The sequence below is a fragment of the Spermophilus citellus genome, assembly GCF_964194105.1.
Source record: "Spermophilus citellus genome assembly, chromosome: 9".
NCBI lineage: Eukaryota > Metazoa > Chordata > Mammalia > Rodentia > Sciuridae > Spermophilus > Spermophilus citellus.
In genome coordinates, this window is record NC_138191.1 from 80,592,839 (window position 1) to 80,614,408 (window position 21,570).

Sequence of the window (21,570 nt, forward strand, 5' to 3'; positions counted from 1 at the left end):
TAGGCGGAAGTTCCTTTCTTCTGGGTCCTCCCGCCTGTAGGGGGCTCTCCGAAGCTTCTAGTGCCACGAAGGCCTCCTGCCTGGGCTGTCCCAGCGGTGCCTGTAAATTTAGCTCTAGAAAAGCTCTTTGCGTTTTAACTTTTCAGCCAGGAAACAATTGCACAGGCATTTTGATCTGTATAATATCGTTCAAACTCAATCTCGGCTGAGTACCCTCATTATCAAATCCTAACGCAGTGGAGGGGCCGGAGTCAGGCGCCGTGGAGACAGCCCCGAGATGCCGAAAGTCCCTGGCCCGCTTCCTCCTGTGAAGACGTAGCTGCGGGTGGCTGTGGTGGTGGCGTCCAAAATGTCGACCAAGAATTTCCGAGTCAGTGACGGGGACTGGATTTGCCCCGACAAAAAGTGAGTTCATGAAGGGACCCGAATTGGGGCCGTACTTATCAGTGAACAATTTTTTCAGGTCGATTCGGCAATTTCTGTCCTACGAGTTCCTCCCGCTCCTTAAGCCGGGTTAAGGCGGCGAACCGCCGGCTCCCAGGCGGAAAGGAAGCTCCCAGTCCCTTTCTGAGGAATGTCTTTCGGGGACCTTTTGTTTTGGGTTTGTCACCAGCGTTTCTTCGACATTATCTTTCCAAGGTGGTCCCTTGTGCATTGCGAGATCACTTACCCTTTCGTCTCTGTACCCCACCCCCTCCCCGGCCAGGTTTCAGAGATAAGGAAATTTCCCCGGTGGTGGCCAGCTCGGTGTTAGATCTCCCCCACGTGACTTTTTCGTGCAGAACTTTATTCTTTGCCGAAAACGTCGCTTTCTTGCTCTCGTCGTTTTCTTCTTGTTTTTTGTGTTTTTAATCGTACATTTGCCTTTATTTATATCGTTTTCTCGACTCGATTTCTTTGGTTTGGGAAATTATCATCTTTTCTCTTAAGTGATCTTTAATTTTATGCAAGAATCCAGTTTTTTGTCTTTTTCGAGTCGAAAGGCCTGTATTTTTGCCTGCATCAGCCCTGAAAGACGCCTGACCACGTGTTTTAGTGACTCTGCTTTTTGACATTGTTGCTAAACCCAATGTGATCTATTGAATTGTTTTTAGGTGGATCTTATTGTAGGCACACAAATAGATGTGTCTGCTTGGAGACTTCAAAAATATTTAATGCACATTTCATGTTTAAATAAAAATCTTGAATTTTTTCCAGCTACTAAATTAGCCCTGGATAGTTCATGGTAGTGAAGAACAAAATCTGTTGGACAAACCAGTGTTTAATTCTAGTTTCGTTTTAGACCATCCAAAAAAACTGGAATAGAATTGCTTCCTTGTAGTGAATAGATGGAATAACTTGGTAGTGTATGTAGAAAATGAAATTCAGCATATACTTCTTAATTGGCAGCCATTAATACTGGTTCAGTGTTAAGATCTGAAGAGACTGAACTCTGATATCAAGTAGTAAGAAAAGTTATGTTAGGAATGGAGTTGTTATGTGTGGTAAGACACTGTAGAAAACCTTCAAAACATATAGAATAACAAATTTTGACCATTGTGGTGTTGGTCACCTGTGAAATGACAACACCCTCAGATATTTGAGGAGGGACTTTTAAGAGTGAAATGCATACTTCTGTGCATTAAAATATATTTATAAAAAGAGACTATTCTACAGTATGTATTAATACAGGAAACTTTTACAGTGTTTAAAAACACCCCTCCCTCATCGTTCTTTTTCCCCCCATTGGATTTTGTATTTCTTGTAAAACTTTTTGCAACGTTGTAAATGTCTTATTGTTTCCTGTACTAAGATTGTACTTTGGTGTTTTTGTTTAAATCTCCCTGATGTCTTCTCAGTAATTACTGAAGCAGGATAAAAATCTCACTTAAGTTTTGCAATGGGGTTTCATTGTAAGGGTGTATGCTAATACAAAAATGCCAGGGCAGAGATCCTAAGTGATTTAACCAAGGTCACATAACTGGGTTTTGTTATCCTGTTTTTGTGACTCCCAAGTTACTTTTTCTACAGCTAAATTGTGATTTTATTATAATTAATGTTATTGACATGACAGATGCGAGTTCTGAAATCCACAACTTCTGGATAATGTGGTGAGGACACCTTAAACATTCACATGACTTATGTGATTTCTGTAAATGCTTTTTATTTTCAGATGTGGAAATGTAAACTTTGCTAGAAGAACCAGCTGTAATCGATGTGGTCGGGGTAAGTATTTAAAGAAGATTCTATTAACATTGTATGTACAGATCGTTTCTGTTTCTTCCCCAGATTAATATTGCATTATTTTTCTATTTTCAGAGAAAACAACTGAAGCAAAAATGATGAAGGCTGGGGGTACTGAAATAGGAAAGACACTTGCAGAAAAGAGCCGAGGCCTATTTAGTGCTAATGACTGGCAGTGTAAAACGTATGTGTTTCAAATTATGGTTCACTCTTCCTGCCATTTATGCATCCAATCACTCCCTTGTTAATATTACAAACTTATTAATCACATTAACAAGTCAGTGTATCCTTTTAAATTGGAGGTCTTTTGGCTATTAATCATTTCATCTTGTATAATAGAAATTTTTAAATTTTTTTGCATTTTTTAAATGTAATATTTAAAAATAGTTATTAGTATAATGGATTATATATACCAGTAAATAAATGTTTATTATTGAGAAAAAATTCAAAATGTTTTAGTTTTCTATCATTAATGAGAAATGCATCACTAAATTCATTTTGACTATTTAACAAAGTAATTTTAGAATCAGAAGTTGTCTTCCATCAAAAATTGTTTTTAATTAGGAAGGATTCTATTGTTAGTTTAAATTTAATTCTGTATTGATTTTCCTGGCTTCCATCTTTTTTGCTGTGCAGATAAATCCTAGGTATATGGAAGAATAGTGAATCAGTAAAGGGTCTCAGGGAAATATCTTTTTTGGTACCAGGAATGAACTCAGGGGCACTTAACCACTGAGCCATTTTTTAAAATTTTGAGACAGGATCTCTAAGTTGCTGAGGTTGACTTTGAACTTACAGTTCTGCTGCCTCAGCCTCCAAGCTGCTAGGATTATAGGCATATGCCACCATGCCTGGCTCACATAAATTTCTGATCCTGTAAAATTTAAATTTGTATTAAGAAATTTTCCTACAGCAGATTAAGTTACTGGATTTGGTAGGTTATGAAGTTCAGTGTTTAAACAGATTAGTAGAGGTGGGAGGGGAATATCAACAAATTAACATCCAAGAGTATGCCCCTAATCATCTTTGAGATGAATTCACAGACTAAAAAATTAGTGGAGCCTTTAATTCAAATTGATAGCACCCAGCCCAGGGCTGCAGATTCTCTGACGTTAACACTTTGTCATTTCTCAACTAGTTTTTCTTCATGCTGTGTAGATTTTTATTTACATTTTTAGTAAACATTGCAATATGCTAGTGATTTCATCTGAGTTTTTCTTTTAACATTGTAGAATGCTAATATTTTTCTAACCTTGTAGCATGACCTTCTGCTTTAAATTTTTTTTTATTTCTGTAGTTGCAGTAATGTAAATTGGGCCAGAAGATCAGAGTGTAACATGTGTAATACTCCGAAGTATGCTAAATTAGAAGAAAGAACGGGTAAGATACAACCATGCTGTAATAAAATGATTTTTAAAGAAGCTAAAAGTTGAATTGACCAGTATATCACCTTTTTGAAAGATTACAGTAATAATTGAGGGTTCTGCGTCTTTTGCCCGAGTGTTTTTTTTTAAACTTGGATTTTTTGTTTTCCCTTACAGAAAATTTTTTTGTTTCATAATTTCACAGTTTATTAAAAAATAATAGTGGTAGGGAGTCCTATCCCAACAAGAAGGGTCATTAGTATACTTTTAGAAATGTTTTTCTACATTTTCCCTCACTGATTCAGATGTTTGTAAATTGGTAATTATAACAGTATTGTCTCCTATTCATGTAATTTTGTAGTACATCCAAAAAGGAGGTTTTCCTATGAAAGTAGGTAATAATTCTTGAACTTGACTAAGAATACACTTTCCATAGTGTAGAACTGTCAAAATGCTCATAATTCTTCATGGGTGGGTCTCAAAAGACCACAGGTTGTTTGGAGGGTGTTTGGTAATCCTTGGCTAACATAATAATTTACCATTGGCTCTGTTGCAGTGTCATAGTGAAACTTTATCACACAATTTAGTTTTCCCATTATTAGCAACTCCCCCAAACACATTGTCTGTATACTTTTGATTTTATCACTCAACTACTTGTATATCACATAGTCAAGAGCTTCTACATATAATCTCTCAGATTTTTGAGTTAATAAACTACTTGCCTGTTTTTCTCTCTAATTTTGGACCACCTTCACAGTCTCAATTTCTGAGGATCAAGGTGATGAATCTTTTAGACCTACTAGAGCAAACATTTTTCTTTTATTCCCCTGCCCTTTTTTCAAGTTTATATTTTCACATCTGAGAACATTATGACCTAATGATCCTATATATATATTTCTTCATTTTCCACCTTCAGTTTTTACATCTTACTCAGCACATGGATTTTGTGATGATTAAGTAGATTAAACTCATAAGACTTTCCTTTTTTTTTCTTCTCTTGCCTATCAAAGTTAGTTTTTCTCCTTAGCGTCTCTGGTTCTTCTGTCTTCTGCCTTTCCACTGCATGTTGGGATTCTTAAAGGTCCACTCTTTAGGCCTTTTCTGTTTTCAGTAATTTTTCTTCACATTCCCAAGTTTTAAGTAACAATTGGCACACCATGGTAACCAAATTTATGTCTCCAACTCAAACTTCTTTGACCAATGTATTCAGCTGCTCATACAGCATTGCCATACAGATATTAGGTTTATGATATCCTAATTGTGAAGAGGACCTGGTCCTCTTCCAGTGGTTTCTTTCTCATGATTTGTTCCACCCACCATAATTGTTACATAAGCCAGAAACCTAAATGTTCTCTTTACCCTAGATAGCTCCTTCATCTCGCCCCTCTATCTTAAAAAAAAAAAAAAAAAAAATCATTTTATATTACTAGTGTTAGCAGAAATACCATTATGTCATGTCATGGAAAAATAGCCACCTAGTAGTCTCTATAAATTCTGTTTTTGCCCAGTTTGTACCAGAGCTCTTTTGTTTTTTCCTGAACTGAAATGACCATTTTTAAAATTTAGTCTCAAAATTTTTTTTCTACTTAGTCATTTTGATCTATCTACATCATGGCTTCTTTCAAATTTTATTGTAGCAAACATCTGTAGTTTGTGTTTTATACCTTCTTATTTTCCTTCCTTTCTCAGCTTTTTCATCATTCTGATATCTTAAACCATTTCCATTTCTCTTATTTTTGCTGGCAACAGTTGAATATGCAAAATAGCTCATTTTCTTGCTTTTCAATTCCTCTTAGCTTATTTGAAATGAAACTATCTGAGTTCTAAGAGAGCATTGGAACAGGATGTGAATTAAGCAAAAAGATGATACACTACCTCTGAAAGTTACTGTCTTAAGCATAATTCCATCATATTATTATACAGTAATTAATCTCTTGTTTTAGAATTTACCATTATGTGGATTTTTGTCCACTTTTTAAAAAAAATTGAACTATTAAGGATAACTATGAAAATAATGTTGATACACTGGAATTTATATTCTTTACAATTGTTAATTTTTTTAACTTCTCAGGTGCTAAATTAACTGTTCAGAGAATAGAATCACAAAAAATTGTTAGAATAATCTTTTTGAAGTATATGTTGTATTCATCCTTTTTTCTCTAAGACTTGTACAGGGTATTGTATTTTTTTGTACAGAGTATTGTACTCGGGGGCACTTGACCACCTAGCTACATCCCCAGGACTATTTTGTAGTTTGTTTAGAAACAGGGACTCACTGAGTTGCTTAGGATCTTGGTTGCTTGCAGTCCTCCTGCTTCAGCCTCCTGGGATTACAGGAGTGCACCATGATGCCCAGCTTAAGCTTTCATTTGTGATTACTTATTTTATCTAAGCTCTGATATAAAATCTTATAAAGAAATAAAAAAATGGCTACCATTGTATTTTAAAGCCTTCTAAAGAAACTAAAAGTTTTTAGATGATAACAGTATTTATCTTTGTTCATTGAAAAAATATTCATAAACTACTGTGCAGTGTACTGTGATCACCTGTTGAGCAAAATAGACATTTGTGCCAAAGATTAAAAGTCCTCTTGAGAAAGTTGTGTTTAAGAAGTAAAAATGAGTTATTCAAATAAGGATGTGAGGAGAATTTACTCAAATAAGAATAGGTTTTGTGAGCTTGAGTGAATTGAGCATATTGGATTAGCTCCTTGTTGGCTTCAGGAAACATTTTAGAAGTCAGCAAGACCATGTAAGTCATAATAAAGAGTTTATATTTCATTCCCAATAGGAAGTATCTAAAGGATATTTAAATAAGGGACTGAAAGGGTTACCTAATTTCAGTGTTGTTACTGATTTGTGAGGAGAGAATTGCACTGGGAAAGCATCAAGAACCAGAAGCTCAGTTGGTAGAGTGCTTCCCTTGCCATGCATAAGGCCCTGGGTTCAATCCCCAGCAGCACAGAAAAAAAAAGAAGAAGCAGCAGCAGCAAGAGTTTTTGAATATATTACCTGTAGAGTACTAAATCAACAAAATGAAAGAAAGTATGTCACCATTTTTTCAGCTCACCTATTACTGGGCATAAATGACATGACGTTTTTCCAACTCTATTACTATGTTTCCCTTGTGCAGGGAAAGAGTTCATGAGTCAGATTTTTCATACAATTCAAACAATATATCTTATCTATGTTGTCAACAGTCTAGTTTCTTTTTCTGAGACTTGTATGAGAGAATGAGAAGATAGCATGGTATTTGCTGTCATATTCATTGTAAAACAAAATTACCTATGTGAGTTAAATTAATCAATTTAATCTTCAGCTTTCTACATATTTGCCGTATTTCTTTTCACTTTTATAATATTAAAGGTGAACAGAGAACTCCACTAAAAGCCTAACTCCTTGGTTTTAAATAGGATTGTTTTTAATATTTTTACAAATCATGTAGTTTTTAAGAAGAGTTTCATCTTTCCTAACTTTTTATTGATACAAAGTATAATGAAGAAAAGAGACGCTGTATTGATGTGATTTTCTTTCAGAAAGTAAAATTTGGAAGTGTCTTTTTTTTTTTTTAATGGCCACAACTGATAAATTTAAAGGCATCTTTGTGGGCTCATGAAGTTCGTAAATCTGAGAATCATTGGCCTTGTGTACTGGTATTGTTCTGAAATACCTACCAAGTTAGATTGTGTTATTCTTCATTACTTCTTTGTCATGAGGGAAGACTTATTCAAAATTTCTTATCTCACTTTTTCTAAAAGTAGCTCATTTCTTATTCTAGTTTGTTTTAAGCTTATGTCAAAATGTGCCAAGTTATAAGCATTAGTTGAATATCAAAATAGGGGTTTGCTAATCTTAACTACTTTATAAAGGAATAGTTTAAATTTGAAGCTTTACTAGTTATTTCAGAAACCTGAATAACTTTTAATTGTGAACTAAAAATAATTATGTAGACAAAAATTAAACCAAAGCCATAGGGTGACCTTTATCATTTCATTGTATTTGCCTGTATAAATTAGGAATTTTCCAAGCTCTAGTTAGTGGATCACTACATTTTAGCTTAGCAGTATCAAAAGATTTAAGCTTTGTGGAACTGGTAGACAGTGATATTAAATCCTTGATTCTTATTGAAACGGAAATATAGCAGTTTGACTTTAAATTGAGTTATATCTAACTTTGAGACTTATCTAACTTTGTGGTGATTCTTAACTTGCTTTTAAAAGACTAATAATTTATATGGATAGGCAACTGCCATTGATTGGAGTTTCTTTTTCCTGTTTGGAAGTGATATGGGTATGTTTTTGTTACTTGAATTGTCAACAGTTTATGTGCTCTCTTTTTTAGGATACGGTGGTGGTTTTAATGAAAGAGAAAATGTTGAATATATAGAAAGAGAAGAATCTGATGGAGAATATGATGAAGTAAGCTGGATATGGTTGTGTAGTTTAAATACAAATTAGGAAAATATGTTATCTTCAGGAGAATGTTTTTAAATACAAGTTGAGTCTTTTCCAGCAATTTATGTGTTGGCGAGGATGTGGGGGAAAAGGCGTACTCACACATGGCTGGTGGGACTGCAAATTGGTGCAGCCAATATGAAAAGCAGTATGGTGATTTCCTTGGAACTGGGATTGTAACCACTATTTGACCCAGCTATCCCTCTCCTTGGTCTATACCCAAAGGACTTAAAAACAGCATACTACAGGGACACAGCCATATCAATGTTTATAGCAGCACAGTTCACAATAGCTAAACTGGAACCAACCTAGATGTCCTTCAGTAGATGAATAGATTAAAAAAAAAGTGGCATATATACACAATGGAACATTATTCAGCAATAAAAGAATACAATCATGGCATTTGCAGGTAAATGGATTTTTTTGCCAATCCCCCCAAAAAACAAATGCCAAATATTTTTTGATAGAAGGATGCTGATTGGTAATGGGGTTGGAAGGGGAAGCATGGGAGGAATAGACAAACTCTAGATAGGACAGAGGGGTGGGAGGAATGGGAGGGGGGTCAGGGCTTACGGTGATGGTGGAATGTGATGGGTATCATTATCCAAAGTACATGAATTGAAGTGAATATATACTTTGTATACATCCAGAGGTATGAAAGTTGTGTTCTATATGTGTAATGTGAATTGTAACTCATTCTGTCATATATAAAAATTTAATATAAAAATAAAGAAATTATAAGATACATATTATATATATATATAAAAAGATAATTTTTTTAGAATATTAATGCACTTTCAGTGCACTGAAATATTTTGAAACTGTTTTTCTCTAGTTTGGACGTAAAAAGAAAAAATACAGAGGAAAGGCAGTTGGTCCTGCCTCTATATTAAAGGAAGTTGAAGATAAAGAATCAGAGGGAGAAGAAGAGGATGAGGATGAAGATCTTTCTAAATATAAATTAGATGAGGTAAATAATTTCCATGTCCTATTTTCCGTTTGTCTTATTTGAACTATTACATAAACATGAATGCATTTTGACAATCTTGGAGCCTTGACAAAGATATAGTCTCATAAAGGTTTTAGTTTCTACTCTGCCACACAGTTTTTGTTTTTTAAGATAAAATAGTGACCAAGAAAGAACCACCCTTCTCTTATTAAATTCTAGAGAAGAGCAGATGTAAATGACCAAGATACTAATAAAGCTATGAAGACACATGATACGATCACATTAAGAAGACTACTTTGGTTTCAGGGGTGATTTATGAGAAGGTAAAATTTGAGCTTTTTATGGCTCAAATTTTATGGTAAAAAGAGGTAGGATGAGAGCAGATTCAGACAAGAACAGCAGATAGTTTCTGTTGAGTAGAAAACAAACCAGACATTAAAAATTCATATGTAGACCACTGTTCTTAGAATAGAAGAGAGAATGATGAGGACAGCACCTGATATTCTGTGGGGCCAGATGGTAAGTTTTAGTTTGGCTGTTTGGTCCAGATTCGGGGTACTTTGAAGGCTGATCATAAAAGGTCCTAGAATGCAAGTGTTCCAGAAACAAATGAGTTGTGTTTATCTGATCTGTTCTTCAGGATGAGAAGTGTTAATATATTGAGATATTGGAGTACCACAATGGACTTCAAGAATTAGACTAGCTGAGAGTTACTGTGATATACTAGAGAAAAAAGGATTCAAGTTCTAACCTAAAGACTAAGGGTACTAGACTCTGGGACTTTTGTTTATGAAGTAGAATTGAAAGTTCTTCATAACTAACATGGTAATATATTGTGATAGAAAAAGAGGAAAAGAGTATAACTTCCAGGTTTACACCTATCTAGCCTATCTATCTGATTAGCTGAATGAGAAATAGAATAGGTATATTTCAGAATTTGAGAATGAATTTACTTTGAGATTCAAGTGCTTATATCCATATGCAGATGTTCAGGATGTGATTCTATTCATTTTCCCTAGTAGGTAGCATTAATATCTAAATGTCTAAATATAAATGAATTTTTGTTAGGATGAGGATGAAGATGATGCTGATCTCTCAAAATATAATCTTGATGCCAGTGAAGAAGAAGATAGTAATAAAAAGAAATCTAATAGACGAAGTCGCTCAAAGTCTCGATCTTCACATTCACGATCTTCATCACGCTCATCCTCCCCCTCAAGTTCAAGGTCTAGGTCCAGGTAAACGGGTACAGGTCAAGGGTAACACCAGTCAAAATGTCAGTATCTAACTTCTTTATTTATAAATTTCAATTTCTTTTTAATTAAATAAGCTTTTTATTTAAAAGATCTTTCAAGTCACCTTTTAAAACACTTTTTACCCTGGTGCCATGTAGATGCATACTGTCTACTGTTTTAAGAAATGCGAAATCTTTAATATGAAACCTTTAATTAAGTTTTAGCATTCTGACTTTTTAAAATAAACTTAAAAATTCAACTAAATTATGACATACAGTGATATTTAAATATCTAAATAGCTTACATTTAGAAATGTTTAGGTTCAGTGAAGGGTTATTATTTCAGGATATTAAAGGTTAGTATAGAGAGTTTTCTGAGCATTGAAATCATAGTTACACAATTTTTGGTAATCTTTTGATATCAGTATTCTGCATAAAGAACAAGATCCGCCTTATTAGTTCAGTGACTTACTGTTTATCACTTGGTTGTCCAGGAATAAAGTAGAGGATTCAGTTGGTGTTGCACTTAAATATTCTTTTGTTTGGTAGTGTAAAATGCATATTCTGTAATTATAGTTGGCAATAAAAATAAAACTTTGGCTGAGAAAAACAAGTGCCTTAAATAAACAGCATTCTCTTGAAAAAAATTCTATTCACAGTTAAGTAATACTGTGGACAAGGAATTTTAATCGTATTTAGGAATGAAGTATTAGCTAACAAGTTCTTAATAGTTACCTATTTATTTAATACTATAAAGCTTGGTAGCATAAAATAAGTGATTATAAAGTAATTTTGAAATAAAATATAGTAGTCTGTTATTTACAATTTTTAGAATTCAAATGTACCATATTTTCTTTTATGTCATTTTTCAGTATTGTAAATAGCAATGGCAGGATTGTTATGAATTTTTCTTTTAATTCTCTAAACGGAGTAAGTAGAAAAACAGGAATCAAAATATGTATATGCCAACATTTAAAGCTTCATGCTAGCTAGGCTACAAAGAAATAGGAGTTTCATAAATAATAGTGGTAGGAACATTCTTGAAATTAAATATATATTGTAACATTCTATTTTCCTGGATATATTAGTCCTGGGTGGCTTCTAATAAATTATTTGTGAGCATAAAAGTATTTGTCGTTTTTCTAGTACTATGGTGGTGCTCTGTGTTTACAACCTAGTGGTTTTAGTGCAATTTTATCAGGTTTGAAAAGTGATAGTTAATTTTTTAAGTAATATTTTTTATTAAAACCAAAAAATTTGGAAATCTTAATTTTATATATTTATGTTTTATATGAAAATGAACTCTAATGTATGTCTTTCTTTCAGTGTTCATATCACAGAGATCAATTAAGTGGTCCTGGGGAAAAAAAAAATGCTTCCATGTTGTTCCAGGTCCCGTTCAAGAAGTTCTTCCAGTTCGCAGTCAAGATCTCGTTCCAGTTCCAGAGAACGTTCGAGATCTCGTGGGTCGAAATCAAGGTGAATGAGGTAGCATCTCTCTGTACAACAGAGAGAAAAATATTTAAAGGCTGCAGAAGGTGTTGCTGCTTTTCTCTCTTATTTTGCTTCTACTTGTTAATTTTATTTTAGCATTAGAAAACTAATGCACTTGCCTTGGCTTAATTTTCTTACCATGAAATGTTTCCATTGCCAGCCATGTGCCAAGACATTCCCATGATTGAATTAAGGTGGCTGTTTCCCATTATTACAGAGTTTGTTATTTTTGTCCTAAGATTTAATAAAGTAGGAAGATGAAGTCAAATCTTATCATCACACCACTACTAGTATTTGATTTCCTTTGCAGTAGTGTTCAAATAAAATTAATATGCAAAAGAAAAGTTTGTTATTAAAAGGAAGAAAAATAATCTTGTCTCAAAACAAGATTTGTTTTGCAAGGCAAATGTTTATAGAAAAAGCTTTGCCATTTGTCAGATAAAGTTTCTACAGAGTACTGTGTACATTTTTTTTTATTTCTAATTTTAAATAGTATTATAAACAGTATTGTTAGAACAGACACCTGTCTTAAAACTAACTCAGGTAGTATGATTAGTTAGTTTAGGTAGGATGAAGTCTTAAGTAAGCATTGCTGTGAACTTTCAAGTTGCATTTGGTCAAACCTGTAGAGAGAGCAGTCTGTAGGAGCTCTCTTGAAAGGTTTTTCTGTACTGGATAAAATACACTCCCTTTGTTTTTACTAAAGGCGTTTAAGGTAAATAAGAAAACTGCTAAAATCCCACTGAAGTTTTAATCATGGTTATTTTGGTAAACATAATTAATTGGTGTTAGTTTGAGTCAGATCTTGTAGTTCAAATGAAGTTAATCTTTAAAGAGAAAAGAATAACATGCACACTTGTATTGAGCACCCCCCCCAAAAAAAAGTAAATGCATTTTCTTATTATGTATTAGTATTGTAGTCCTTTATTTTAGAACTTAAATCAATATCTGTAAACTTCGATATTCCCTTTGGGAAACACTATAAGATTTATAGAACAGCCTTTATATTCTTTTTAAACATTATTCTTTGCTCATAACTTTCCAAAGAATTCTCCTTTTGGGCTTTCTGGTTTTATTTTAAGCCCAAAGGTGAATTTTTTGGGAAGTTTGAGCTAAATTCCTTCAAACTATGTAAATGAAGAAAAAAGTTTTGCACTTAAATATTGTACATTTACTTCTGCCTGAAACATGTGAATGTCAACACTTCATATTTCATGAATAGTGGTACTTTCATAAATATAATAAATGTAAATCAAGTTTTAAAGTTACTCATTTTTATTTGGATTTTTAGCAGTTTACTACAATTACTGTTTGTTCTTGTTTCTGTACCATATTTCTCATATAGCAGCTTAACTTATGAGTTGCTTAATTCCATAAAGAATTGTTTGTTTTCCTTGGGAATTTGTACTTAGCATACATACTCTCTCCCCACATGGAAGAGTGTAATTTCTAAACGTGTCACACAGTTGCAGTTATCTGCTAAATTTACTATTTATATGCTTTAAATTAAAAATCTTATGTAGAAAAACGTTAAATTCTTTATTAATACTATAATGCTGGTTTTAATTACAAATAATGAGTATGTGGGCTTTTAAAGAGAGATGAAATTAAAATAACTTAATATTTAAATAGAGTATTTTCATATTCATCCAGAAGTCTTCTGTTGAGTAAGCAGTAAGTATTCTTTCATATAAAATTTTCATAGTTGTTATAAATCCTGTTTATTTTTGGAAACTGAACAATCTTCTTCATTTCTTCTTTTAATGAAATGTTTGATTTGTTTCTCAACCAATGAAGATCCAGCTCCAGGTCCCACAGGGGCTCTTCTTCCCCACGAAAAAGATCTTATTCAAGTTCATCATCTTCTCCTGAGAGGAACAGAAAGAGAAGTCGTTCTAGATCTTCTTCACCTGGTGATCGCAAAAAAAGACGAACAAGATCACGGTCACCTGAAAGGTTTGGGTTTCTGTAGAAATAAGAATGGGTGTTCTTAAGTATATTTAATAGATAAGCTAGACTTCCTAGTCAGGGGTTAGATTCCCGTCTCCTTTGTTCCACCTTTAAATTATACTTTCCGTCTTTAAATTTTAAAAAACATTACTTTGTTTAGTCTTATACTTTGATCAAGTTGTTTAGAATATAGATCAAACTATTCTTAGATCATTTTGTTTAAATTTTTATTTCCTTGTATAATATTATAGCCAACTCTCGGTTGTATTTGTTTTTTTTTTTTTAAAGATTGCAGTTCAGAGTTGTATGTTGAAGTAATTTATGGGTTGATTTTTTGTAATTTATGATATTTTAAATTAAATTTTAGAACTGATAGGAATTCTAGGACATCTAATAAAATTAACTTTCAGATCATTAGGAATCTGTCTTTAAATATGTATAAATGCATTACCGTAGCAAATTGTTTCATGCCCTTCATCTATAAGGAAGTTGTTCCTTATAGCTAATAAATTTTTCATCTTGCTGTCCAAAACCATACTTTTTTAGAAGGACCTTTACTGGGTTACGTGTCTTTTTGATATTTTTAAAATTTGGAGAGTGCAATTATCTGTCAGCCTTTTCTGCAACAGGCTAAATTACTCAGTTTCATTTGCTCTCTTGGTTCTTAGTGTCTAATTATATAATCATTTAATGACTTCATTTGTATTCTTTGCTAATTTTCCATATCCTCTTAGCTTGTGAAAATAAGGATTATATAAAATCTGATTATATTTGGGTTCGATAGTAGGGTTATCTCATTCCTAGATACATTCCTACTTGTACAGAATGCTTAGTTTTGCTTCTTCACATTTTAAAGTTTAGATACTAGATTACACACAATTAGTCTTAGTTCTGTGCATTTGTTTCTTTGTAAGAAAATTACTCTGTACTTGAGTGAAATTCCTTCTGTTGCTTTCTTACCACTTCTGCAAATTTTATCTTAGCCACATATAATCCCCCTAGTTTGTTGTCATCTAAACTTAATGAACATGTTCTCTATTCCATAAGCCAGGTGATTGGTGAAAACACTAAACAACCCTGAGCCCAGGGCCAACCCCTACGGAACACCACTACTTTACCCAGGTTGATATTGACTTATTCATATTAGCTGCATGAATATAACACTATAACTAATTGTACAATCATCTTGTGTGACCTCAATTTCCAAAATTTAATTATTTATGAATATATTTATTCCTACACATTTGGAAGCCTTGCTGTATTGGTTTTACATATAGACTTATTACACTTTCTATAGTGTATCACAGAGATTGGTGTAGTCACACTTCATTAGCAAGTTTATAAGTCTGTTGTACAATATCTGTTTATATATGCATTTTTGCAAGGCTTCTCTTCATCACCTTAAATAATTGAGAGGTGGCTATATTTTGGAATAAGAAGATATTTCTCAATTATAGAGTTTTAAATTACGGTTATACCATTTCTAGGCTCACATCCAAGTCTGTAAACACCAGATTATCTTATGTACGTAAGTTTACTTATTAGTTTTTAATTATTCCTTTTCTAGCATCAAGGTGTTTAAATTTTTTATTGTTGTTTTTACAATCTTAATGCTGAAATACAGACCTAGTTTACTAGATTACCTGCTTTGTCCATTATGTCTTACAGGCGCCACAGGTCATCTTCTGGATCGTCCCATTCTGGTTCCCGTTCAAGTTCAAAAAAGAAATAATGTATTAAAAATTACATCTCAAACAAAAAAATCCAGTACAGTGCATGAAGCATATTTTTTAAGAAGTTGATGTCTTACTTGGTCAGAAGTGCTAAATCTGCTAGTAGAGGTGCATGCCTTTATTGCTTTTCAGAATAATACAACTGTGTTTATTTGTAAAATTAAAAGTAAATTGCATTTTAAGCCATAATGTCCCAAAATAGATGGTCTATTATTCATTATTTACAACCATTTGCTTCATTTAAAACCATCTCAGCATAACAAAGTACCTTTGTTTCCTAATTTAAATACTTATTTCTAAATATATTCTGTCTGTTGGCTAAGACAGGATTAAGTAGGCTTGCCTGTACTTTGGGCATAGAGGCAAGAGTGGTAAACTCATTGGAAACAACCTTTTTAATGTTATTATTAACCTATATCAGAGTAATTCTTACTAGGACAAGTTTAAGTTGTAAAGCAGCCTACTGGAAACTTCTTTATTTGAAATTCGCTATGCTGAGGGTGCCTTAGAATCATTGTCTCTCTTTTATGCAGCTTCACACCAGTTTTGCACCACCACATTTATGCAAAAGAATCTTGTGATTTGAAGAAGGAGAAAGGTGTTGTTCATTTCCTTTCTGAACCATAATTTGGGGCAAGAAAGTCCAGTTCATCTGTTCTCTACTGATATGGTTGCCTGATTTTTTTTTTTTTTTTTTTAATCTCAAAATGTTTGTCTCAAAAGTTTAAGAGGCTTTGTGTGATATCCTTTAAAGATCTAGTATCAAATATGATAGGGTAGAAAAGGCTAAATCATAGTTAATGAGCAAATTGAAGAAAGCTTTTGAACTGTATATCCCTTTTGATGAAAGACCAACAGAGACAATTGTGAATTCAAATATTTGCCTTGATGTTTAAGCACATTACATAAAATTTTCTTCTGGATAACAAGTGAATGCTTATTTCTGCATGATACAAGCAAATTTTTTTTTTTTTTTCCTATTCACTTGAAATAACTTATGGCTTAAAATGCTCTTAGCGTTTTGTTTCTCAGAATTAAAATCTGGTCACTTGAGCTCTATTTGGTTTTCTGGTTTAAAAATAAAAAGGTTTCTCTTAACAGTGTCTTCAGTGACAATGCAAGGTAAGTATTAGAGGAAATCAAAAATTGTGCTTGGGGGATTTTTGTTATGGGATACTGCTTTTGTTTTTGTTTCTGTTTTTGTTTTTTCTTTTTCCTTAACATTGTCTGCAATTTAAATAAAATTTTAAACATTTTAAGGTATTTAGTAGACAGACCAGACAAAATTACATTTGTTTTTATTTTAATGTGAATGTTTTTCTCTTCAACCAATCTAAAAAAAAAAAACCTTATGTAGAAATATTTTCATAATATTTTTACTACAAGCTTTCCCATGTTTTTTTATGTCTTAATTTTCCTTGCTACGTTTACTGTAGATTGCACAAGAATTTTACTCTCTTGTAATTGTGCCTCAGACTTTTTGAAAGTCCACCTTCTAAATTGCCCAGATGATGATCTAGATTCTACATGTTACATTGGTTTATTCTTGTGCTCTCTTGTATTTAAAACTTTGGCTGTACTAAGCAAATGCAAGGTTATAAATTTAGCTAATAGGAGTTTACAGACAATTCAGATGATTATGATTTCTTGGTTTAACTGAGCTGTACTAGTTCATTTCATAAGGAAATGATGCTGTAGACAAATGTAAATAAAGTCTGTGAGTCAAGCATCAAGTGTGGTGTTTGTTAGAAATTACAGATTTTTACGCTATGATCTAATGTTTGTTTTTAGGAAAAAGTTTCTTTTAATTTTTCAGTTTTTAAACTCTTTATATTCATGTTTTTATATGAGTGCTTGGTTTAAAAGAGATTGTTACAGCTTTATGTACTAGTGACTTTCAGAGAGCTCTCAAATTAGTTGAATACGTCCTGCCAGAACATTACACATCTTTATTACCTATGGTAAAACAAAATGTTAATAGTGTGCTTCCTGAATTACTCTTAAAACTATCACTTTACAGCATTCAACAGCTGTTTATTTTTAGATGCTGGGTTTTAAATTTCTTTTTGGGATTCTTTCATCTAAACAGTATGGAATGGTGATTTATCTGCAAGTGTCCACATTCAAATAAGCTCTAAATATACAAGACTATCTCTAGGCACAAAGATAAATTAATGTTTATTATCTTCTTGCTATGGCATTCATAGCCAGTACTGAAGATGATGGTAAGAATGTAGGGAATCCCCCCCCCCCAACTTAAGTGCTGTTTTTGTTTTGTTTTGTTTTAATAGAAATAACTTCAGTCTCCATGGGTCAAAAAAATGATCATGAGGACGTTTTGTTTTTTAATGAATGGAAATAATTTGTCATCAGTTTGTGGGTTTCAACTAAAGAAGTGCTTGGGGATGTGATTTGAAAGCCTACAGTTAGGGAAGTTGAGTTAAATCAACTAAATTTTTATTTCTAGAATTAAAAAAAAAGGTGAATTAGAAGGTGAGAAGAAAAAAAATGGAAATAGAAGACTTTCACTTCAATCCAAGATTTATCTTTTCAACTGAAGCACACCAGTATTTTTTTAGTATATTGGCCAACGTACTGTGATTAATAATGATACCTGAACAACACTAGTTTAAGTTTCCATCTTACATTGTGCAGTTACCCCTTTGTATTAATATACTCAGAGAGGTGAGAGAGGACACAGGAGGCTTCAGGACACTCATGTTTATAGGGAGAGTCCCAAAGAGGGGTTTCACAGGTATCTGTATTTTTAAGTCTTAATTCTTAAGTAACATCAGGGGAAACTACCTCAAATGCAAGAAACTGGTAAGAGCTCCAACCATAGGAAACATAAAGATTCAGTTCCACATCATAATTGCTGAAAGAGAAAAGGCGATAATGGTAAGAAATGTGAAGCAGTGCAAGCCCAAAGACAGTATATCTTGTACTGAAAAATTGGCTTATTCTCTGGTCAAAATGTATTTAGATAATAAAGATGAAATCCAAACCAGCTGTTTAAGAATCTAGAATTTACAAGCCAATAAGAGAAAGTATGTTTGTTAACAATAGATGGAAAACTGTCCACACAAAGCATAGAAAGTGCTAACTGGGTTTATCTATTACATAATTATCTTTAAGAGGAAATTGTTTATATTTTATTGAAGTTATATGTACAAGGGAAAATACACAACAGTACATAGTTCAAGAGGCAAGAAGTGGAAGTGCAGTATTTGAATGTGGTTGTACATTAGAGTGTTATACATCATGAAGGTAGATGGTAAAGTTGAAAGGGCTATAAAGGATGGGTCATTTGAATAGTAATAAAAGAAAATAGAACAAAAACAAATAGGGTGGGTTTAAACCCAAACTATCAATGATTATGTCAAAGGTAATTGATGAAACACCACAACTAAGGGTCACACATTGCTATTACATTTATTTGCATGAAGTTCAAGAACAGACATGGCTGTTGTAATAGTTGGGTCAGTGATGTTTATACGCTGGGTAGAACAATTATTTTAGTTGGTAGAACTGTATTTATGAAATGTGGCTACAATTGTATGTACCTATGTAAAAATGTCACTAAGCTGTACAGATAACATTTTTGCATGTTGTATGAATATTATACGTCAAAAGGTGTTTTTTATGATTTTAGGTTAACTAAAAAGTTGCAAAAATTGAGTTCCCCTATACCCTCATCCAGTTTTTTTTTGTTGTTAATATATTACATAGTATATTTGTAAAGCTAAGAAACCAGTATTTGCACATTAATAACTGTTGATTTTATTTGAATTTCACTATTTTTTAAATTTCATGACCCATTTAAGAGTACCACACTGAATTTGGATGCAGTGTCTTTTTTATTCTGATCTCACAAGTTTCTCATTCTTTTTTTCATAAAGACCTTGGTCTTGTGTATCCTATAGAGTGACTCCTCAGAGTTTGTCATTTTTGTGATTAGACTAGGATTGTGAGCTTTTCAAAAGAGCTGCTGCTAAAGTGAAGGCCCTTTTCACTAGCCTACATCAGGGGTGCGTGCATAATATCTGTGATCCATTTAGTGTATAGTAAGGTTTATGTTTCCTTACAGATGACCTAATTTTTTAAAGACATTTTTATAATGCCTTTCACAAAAAAAATCAATTGGATTTAAATGATATATGTATACATATATATTTATTTACATTATGAGTATATATAAAATACTTTTATTATTTAAGACATTCCCTGATCTGTTTGGTTTAGTCCATTTTTTGCAGCTGCAACAATAACTTAAGCTGGGTAATATATAAAGAGTAAGTCCAAGATCTAGGTCCCAGCATCTGATGCTTAGTAGAAGGCCTTACTTGCATCTTCACATAGTGGAAGGCGGAAAGGCTATTTTAAGAGGGGGGGCAGGCAGCAAATAAGGGGAACTAATTCCTCTTGGAGAGAAAGCCCCTCATGGCTTCAACACTCATATATGCCATCACATTAGCTATTATCTCTTTCTGGCCTGTGATTTAACCCATGTTCACTATCATTGGGCTACAATCCCCAGCTTTTTTTTTCTCAAATCTAATCCTTCTGCCTCAGTTTTTCTGAGTAACTAGGGTTACAGACATACATCATCATACCTTGGATATTAGCCATTAATATTTAAACACGAGAATTTTGAAGCGACATTGAAATCCTGGCAATGTCTTCCTGTACCACATTGCCTTGCAGTTAACAAACTATAGTTTTTTGTTTTTGTTTTTTTTTTCTTAATTCTAGTAAATAACTGCAAAGGATTCAAAGGGGATTTTTAGTTATGGATGGACACAATATATTTTAATTTATCCAATTTTATGTGGTGCTGAGGATCAAACCCAGGGCCTTATAGGTGCTAGGCAAGAGCTCTACGGCTGAGCCACAACCTCAGCCCCAAAGGGAATTTATCTCAAAGCCCTGCATCTGAACGGAGGTTTTAACAGGGTGCTGCCCTACTTTTGGAAAAAGATCAGAGCCTCCTGGCAAATGGGGCCAGAGATTTAAGAGTTGAAGAGCCACTGCAAATATAAGAAGATCCTGGCAATGAGAACCTCCAAAGAAATAAGGTGGAACTGCCCAGAACCATGTCTAGCAGTTAAAACTATGAAGGAGACCCATAAAGCCAAAGGAAGACTACATACCTGTGAAAGTATATAATTACAGTTTTGCCTTTTAAAGACAGTTTGCACGCACAACAATGGAATTCTTCCTAAGGAGTACGTTCTCCACTGTGAGTGCCTTGAGCTAGAAAAGAAAGTTCTAAAGCTAAGAATGTACGATGTAACACTAATCCAGCGGATGAATCTGAAAAGAGGATCCCTAGAATCAAGGAAACCGCAGGATGGTGCTCATCACCGACTAATGAGTCATTAGAGGAATAGGGAATATCCATCCACGGAACCAGGCTAAAAGCAGTCGTGGAAAACAACAGAGATACCAATAGCTAGCTGCAAAGTATTGGCAATTTGAATCCAGACAAACTGTCAAGTAGAGCAGTAATCCTCAGAACAATGGATTGTAGCATCACACTGCAATGTTGTAACTATGGTGCTCAGTTTCCAGTAAGAAATTATTGGACATGTAAATAAGGCAATTATAGTACAGGATTCTTAAGTGCAAGCAGCTGTTTGATTTAGCAAAGACTTCAGCATATCACCTTTATTTTGTTGAGGTGGTAATTGTGTTGGTTGATGATTGAAAGATCTACTTTGCATTTCTGAGATAAATTTAACTCAGTCATGAAAACCGTACATAATTGTTTCATGTGAAGAGATTCATACAAGATCTTGCCTCTGTGGCAGTTAATTCTGAGAAAACAAGACTGATACCAGTGTCCTTTTGTAGAAATGAAGAGATTCACACTACACTATTGATGTAGAGACTTTTTTGTGTGATTTCTTGTATCCCTAATAACAGACTAGGTCTGACAGACTAGTTGCTCAATGAGTGTTCCTAGAATGAGAAAAATATATTTATTTAAACAGTTGACTTTATGGAAACAAGTTCAAATACTTCCCATCATAATGAAGTAATGAAGGACCTGATTGCGTGGGACTAATTATTAATCTTGTGGGGTTTGTTTGGGTATTGGAGATCAAAACAGGATATATGTATGCAAAGCAAGCACTACCACTAAGCTACACCCCCAGTCCCATTATTTT

At 33.4% G+C, this 21,570-nt stretch overlaps 1 protein-coding gene across 3 annotated transcripts; it reads left to right on the forward strand.

Moving 5' to 3' along the window:
* The first annotated feature begins 124 nt into the window (after window positions 1-124).
* Window positions 125-19,755, forward strand: ZRANB2 (zinc finger RANBP2-type containing 2). 3 transcript variants are annotated; one of them, XM_081306741.1, is made up of 11 exons: window positions 125-405; window positions 2,153-2,205; window positions 2,299-2,407; window positions 3,521-3,603; window positions 7,928-8,004; window positions 8,876-9,010; window positions 10,058-10,227; window positions 11,616-11,702; window positions 13,515-13,673; window positions 14,715-14,789; window positions 15,336-19,755. In XM_081306741.1, exons 1-10 carry the CDS (start codon window positions 350-352, stop codon window positions 14,746-14,748), a joined length of 963 nt encoding a protein of 320 aa, XP_081162867.1. In that variant the 5' UTR covers window positions 125-349; the 3' UTR covers window positions 14,749-14,789; window positions 15,336-19,755. The 3 variants fall into 3 exon arrangements, with proteins under 3 accessions (XP_081162867.1, XP_081162866.1, XP_081162868.1); XM_081306740.1 differs by lacking the exon at window positions 14,715-14,789 and having other exon boundaries at window positions 15,336-19,754; XM_081306742.1 differs by lacking the exon at window positions 15,336-19,755 and having other exon boundaries at window positions 14,719-14,778.
* The last annotated feature ends 1,815 nt before the right edge of the window (window positions 19,756-21,570 follow it).